Source organism: Amphibalanus amphitrite, unplaced genomic scaffold (genome assembly GCF_019059575.1).
Source record: "Amphibalanus amphitrite isolate SeventyFive unplaced genomic scaffold, NRLGWU_Aamphi_draft 002528F_arrow, whole genome shotgun sequence".
Taxonomy (NCBI): domain Eukaryota; kingdom Metazoa; phylum Arthropoda; class Thecostraca; order Balanomorpha; family Balanidae; genus Amphibalanus; species Amphibalanus amphitrite.
Window position 1 is genome coordinate 23978 of NW_024883950.1, and position 5687 is coordinate 29664.

The window sequence follows — 5687 nt, forward strand, 5'->3', positions numbered from 1 at the left end:
CGTCCGCGCCGCGCCGCTCCGACTGGCCGCCGCCGCCGACAGACCGTCGGGCCGGGCGGCTGAGTCACAAGGCCGGGAGCGCCGACCGCGTCCGGGCGGCGGCGGCGGCGGCGGCGGCGGGGGCGGGGGCGGCCGGCCGTGCAGCGCGCACACCGTGACGACGCCGAGCTGCGGCGCGCGCCGCGCACAGAGAGACAACTGGGACACCGTTCTGCTCAGAGGGACCGCTCAGGGGCACCGTCCGGCAGACCGACCCACAGCCGACCGAACGGTCGCGTTCGTTACGCCGGAAGCTCGTTAGCCAGTGGTATTCCACTGTGGAACGGCGGAATGTGACCAACTATTGAGGAATTTAGATTATCTGAGCTTCTAAACAACAAGGTAATACCTGGCTACGTATTTTCCATCCATGTTCCTCAGCCCTTGCTCTTACTTTATATCAGTCTCTACCGTTCATCTGCTTTCATTGCAGTGATGCTTACCTCAATCATTCAATCGCATTGAATATCCAATCTCTGTAATCTCTCCGAGACTCCGAATCATTCTCTCTCTCTCTCTCTCTCTCTCTCTCTCTCTCTCTCTCTCTCTCTCTCTCTCTCTCTCTCTCTCTCTCTCTCTCTCTCTCTCTCTCTCTCTCTCTCTCTCTCTCTCTCTCTCTCTCTCTCTCTCTCTCTCTCTCTCTCTCTCTCCGTCTCTGTCCCCTCCCTCCCTCCCTCTCTCTCTCTCTTTCTCTGTCCCTGGCTCTCTCTGTCCCCCCTCTCTCTCTCTGTCCCTCTCTCCGTCACTCTCCCATCCCTCTCTTCGTCTCTACCCCCCTCTCTCTCTTTCTCTCTTTTTTTCTCTCTCTCTCTCTCTCTCTCTCTCTCTCTCTCTCTCTCTCTCTCTCTCTCTCTCTCTCTCTCTCTCTCTCTCTCTCTCTCTCTCTCTCTCTCTCTCTCTTCGTTGCACCTCAGTTAGTAGGTCCCAACAGCTCTCAGTCGCGATGCCGCGGCGGCACCGTGTATTGGACGAGTCAGCTGATCAGGATAACCGGCCGATCCACCAGTGCTGCCCTGCACGTCCTGTTTGATGGATGATGAGTCACCTCAAGTGGCGTTTACCCGTTCAGCCGTCACCGCGGTGCACATCAGACATCACTTACGGCACATGCAGCGCACGCTGCGCATTGCACATTGCTATTGCACGCGTTTACCTATGCAGCGTGTTCCCGACTGCCTGGGGCGGTGTAAGGTCCGTTCATATTGTGTCGGCTGGGTAAAGACGGGATGTAACATATGATCCCACGACGGCCGTCGCCCATCCGTTGGGCCCGATTCCAACCATTATCAGAGCAGGGTGGCATTGATGCACGAAGACCAACTGACCAACCCACAGCCGAGGTCCGATGTCTCAGAGGGTATAGTGTCACTGTGATAACACTCATCACGATCACGTGTTACCATGCATGTCGATGATGGCGATGCCACCAAGTGACATAGATTGAATCACTAGCACTGACACGGGCTGAACCATTGACAGTTACACGGGTCGTGTCACTGACACTGACACAGGTTGTATCACTGATACTGACACGAGTCGTACCTATAATCGACACTGACACGTGTTATAATATTGCTACTGCGTACTGCCACGTGTCAAAAACCATGACAAGGTCGTATCACTGACACAGACATGTCACTGACACTGACACAGGCATGTCACTGACACTGACACAGGCATGTCACTGACACTGACACAGGCATGTCACTGAGTGACACTGACACAGTCACATCACTGACACTGACACTGACACTCACCCGTGGCGCCGGGCTCCTCTGGCAGTGGATACAGGTGACGGCGACTCGGCCGCAGCTCTCTCGACGTCTCCGACCACCAAAACATCGCTTCGGCACAGCTCGGACGCAGCGGGGTCACACCAGGTCAGGCCAGGTCATCTCAGGTCAGAACTGCGCTCGGATCACGGCGGGGATGGTGCCATCCGTGGGATGAACTACACGTCACTCCAGTATAACGCCAGCAAGTGCGGGTCGGAGCGCCTGATCGGCAGTAGTCAGCCAGCCGTCCCCAGCTGCGCACACACACCTGTGAGCAGTGGCGTGGACAGGAGAGAAAACAGCGGACGGAAGACAGGACAGGACAGGACAGAGGACAGACATCAGGATTGTAGACGGGACACTGGACAGAGGAGAGGACAGAGAACGGGACAGAGGAAAGGAGAGGACAGCGGGCAGACAACAGGACAGAGGACGGCAGGCGACAGGATAAAGGAGCCTGTCCCGTAGCTCAGTTGGTAGAGCGCTGGGTGAGAGCCCGGGTTCGAGTCGCTCCGGCGCTTGATATTTGAGACTCCTGACGGGGACATGGTCTACGGTTGGTGGGAGACTCACTGGGAGCATGGCTACAACCAGTTGAAGTCAGTTGAGTGGGACAGGCCGTGTTCGGCTTTGAAAGGCACGCTAAACTTTGGCATCTAAATTCTCCCGTTAGCCGGAATTGCGCGATCGGACGGTAGGGGTCGGGGTCTACGCGGTCTACGCAACAAGCTTCTCTTAGCGTAGGCTCCGGCTCTGTCAATCCGTCCATTCAACCCTTCGAGCTAAATTTATAAAAAAAAGAGGACAGGACAGAGGACAGGACAGGGCAGAGACATGGGTGGAGCTTTTCCAGAGAAGTGGAGCAAAAAATCGTCAAAATTTTACGGATATTTTACGAGTTTTGGGGGCTTCACGGGCCTTAAACGTCAATGCAACGGGGACCGTTTTGGGGAAAGTTGCTCGTCTGATGGTGTGGCACCTGTGTGCCGATTTTGAACGAAATCGGGAGGCCCCCCTCCCATTACCCAAAATTTTTATTTTCCCGTAAAAACTTTCCTGCGGGAAAAAGTGAAATTTTACTGCACAGCTGTGTCTGGGTTAACGAGAGCTTTCGACTAGTGTAGTTTTTAACCTTGTGACGTCATTTCTAAGGGAAAACGCAACGGGTCATAAAGGGTTCCCCCTACCGGATCCTTTTTTCCCCCTACTGAATCTGTGCTGTGCTGAATCTGTGCCAACTTCAGTTACATCGAGGTAGTCTAGATGTATGTAGCCTAGATTTCATCGGAAACCCGAAACATTGTACTAACGAATTGCTGCATCAGTCAATTGAGCATTGTATTATGCTCCATAGTTAGTGTATTTGTTATGTTGAATGTAATGTTGTTATGCTGATGAAAGCGAATGAAGTCACTTGACTGTGCCATAACGGATACAAATGCACGGCATTTACTGAATAACTGAAGAAGCTCGCGGAACTGTCGACTCGGGACAATCGCCTTATTCGCCTAAACCATTCATCTCTTCAAAGCACATATATTTTTGAAGCTGTGGTAGCGTTAATCTCACATACACGTACTGCTAGCTAGTTGCAAAACATCCATACAGCAAATATGGTTGTTGACACGTATAACACTTATCAATAACACTTATCATCCAGCTCAGAGTATCACTGCGTTCAAAACGGACCACTCCGGGCGTAAGCCAATCAAAAGGACCAAACCAGCTATATACACTGAAAGACTCTCGATGGCAACAAGCTCTCAAGCAGCTCATCGCCTCCGTTCGCCTTCCTTCGACGACAATGAAGGGCCGGTCGTAGCGACAGCAGTGTCAACTACCGGCGATCAAAGTAGCGACATCTTCCTCGCCTCGGCTAACGTCACTATCAGACGGCGCACTCAGCTCAGTCAGGGCGCCTCCGTTTTGAACAGCGTGCGCCGCTCAGCAGGGGAATCCCGCTCGCTGCTGGTCGTATCGCTACTGACGGAGGCCGGCAGCGCGGGCGCGGCGCTGTCACTGGTGGAGCGGGCTCTCAGCAGACCGCGGCGCGCCGCGCGGAACGACGCCAGCACGGCCTTCAGGTGGTCGTATTCGATCATGTCGTCCACCTCGACGACTAGGCGGCCGGCCGGACACGGACGGCGCGCCGGCGGCTCCTGAGGGTCGGGCGAGGACGCCGGCCGGCGCTGCTTGGGCAGCGCGCGGCTCCGGTCGGTGCGCGCGTCACGGTGTGGGCACTTGCACACTTTTACTTCAACGGACTGTCGGCCCAACGCCTCTCCGTTGCTGTCGGCAAAACAAAGGCACCACAGGTCAATTTTGGGTAAACCGATGGATTCAGACCGTGTACGTTTGGACAGGAAACGCAGATAATGCTTTACGTGGTTTGAAAGACAGCACACCGTGTTGGTACATGCCACTGAAAGAAGAAGCGGCGCCTAAGGACTGCAAGCTGGCTAAGCCAATTATCAGATCACAACACTGAACATTGAGTTGGCCTACCTTAGTTTAAATAAGTTAAGTCGTTAAGTTGATAAAGTAGCAGGGCCGGCTAAAGTCGCGCAAGCAATCATTCGATAATTCGGCCAACAACAGAAAACGATAAGTTGCCAAGAACATAATACATATGTTAGTAACATACCCGTTGGTCGTCGGACACCACAGGTCTCCCATCTGCACCTGTCCCCGATGGACGGCACTGGTGCAGTGCCCGTCAGGCTGCAGGCTGTCCCGCTGAGTAGGAGAGGTGTCGCGACCATCGCCCGCTCACCTCGAGTCCTCCAGGGTGAACAGGACCATCAGGCGGCGCCGATTGATGCCACCCACGCAGGTGTTCATGCAGCAGAACCGGTACGAGACCAGGTAGTCGAGGGTGCCCGGCGGCGGTCGCTCGTACGGCACCACCACGCTGCGACGCTCCTTTGTGGTGCCTCCCTCCTGGTACCTGTCGGGGAGCACAGCTGGTCAGACACAGAACATAACCGGAGCGCACAACCGGAGCTTACAGAGGGGAACAAAACAGAGGCACCCAACAGACTGGCACACCTCCTACCGGTATCTCAGTTTATAAATGTTCCTCTACTCAAAATGCCGTTTCATTAACAACAAATAAAGAATCTCGGCGGGCTTGTATGGACTATCAATCAATACACGGCTACGGATTGGGCAGCAAGAGAAAAAAGTAAATAAAATAAAATATTGAATCGGACACTACCAGACTCGTGAGAGAAAATGTAAACGGTAGATATTGACCATGCAAAGCCCTCAAAGAAGTTAATATGAAATATCCCGATCCAGTGGCGCTCCCCAGCGCCCGCTTAGCGGACCGATAGACCGGCACTTACACAGCATCGTCGTGCTCGGCGCGAATGACGTGGTCGATAAGCTGCCGGCGCCGTTGTTGCACTCGAGCTCGGGCAGCCGGTGGGTGGGGACAGCGGCCGCACCGGCGTGTTGACGTGGTGCACGGGACAGCGCGACACGCGCAGACGCGCTCGTGTCCGTGCTTCGGCGACGCGGAACGCGAACGTCACCGCGATGATCATGTCGACGTACAGATTGTTGGTCTCCCTGTCGAACACACGTAGGGCGGCTGGCGGCCTGCTGCGCCGGCGGCGGAGGCGCACCGAACGCGGAACCGGTGCTGGCCGGCACGGCTCCAGCGGCCGGCAGTGTGTTGTTCACGGCGGACTCCACGAAACGGTCGCCGGCCGGCTGCACCGGCTGCGGCGGCGGCGCGTGCGGCAGCACGTACTGAGGGGAGCAGAGGAGCCACAGTCAGCGACGGATCCTCAGGGGGACGGTCAGACGGACGATGGACGGCGCCTTCCGAATGCCCTGCCACGCTAAAAAAAAAAAAAAAAAAACAGC

General features: G+C 55.3%; 1 protein-coding gene across 1 annotated transcript; it reads right to left on the reverse strand.

The window, feature by feature from the left end:
• Positions 1-3330: 3330 nt before the first annotated feature.
• Positions 3331-5659, reverse strand: LOC122377112 (cellular tumor antigen p53-like). The gene is made up of 3 exons (XM_043357080.1): positions 5162-5659; positions 4588-4761; positions 3331-4103 (listed from the first exon to the last, which is right to left on the reverse strand). The coding sequence occupies exons 2-3, from the start codon at positions 4653-4655 to the stop codon at positions 3725-3727; spliced, it is 447 nt and encodes a 148-aa protein (XP_043213015.1). The 5' UTR covers positions 4656-4761; positions 5162-5659; the 3' UTR covers positions 3331-3724.
• Positions 5660-5687: the final 28 nt, after the last annotated feature.

What these genes read in the sequence shown, in the direction of transcription:
- LOC122377112 (XM_043357080.1), bottom strand. Translation starts at nt 4,655, where the DNA reads ATGAACACCTGCGTGGGTGGCATCAATCGGCGCCGCCTGATGGTCCTG. An exon ending in TTCACCCTGGAGGACTCGAG is followed by an intron (nt 4,104 to 4,587) that starts GTGAGCGGGCGA and finishes TTTTGCCGACAG; the next exon opens with CAACGGAGAGGCGTTGGGCC.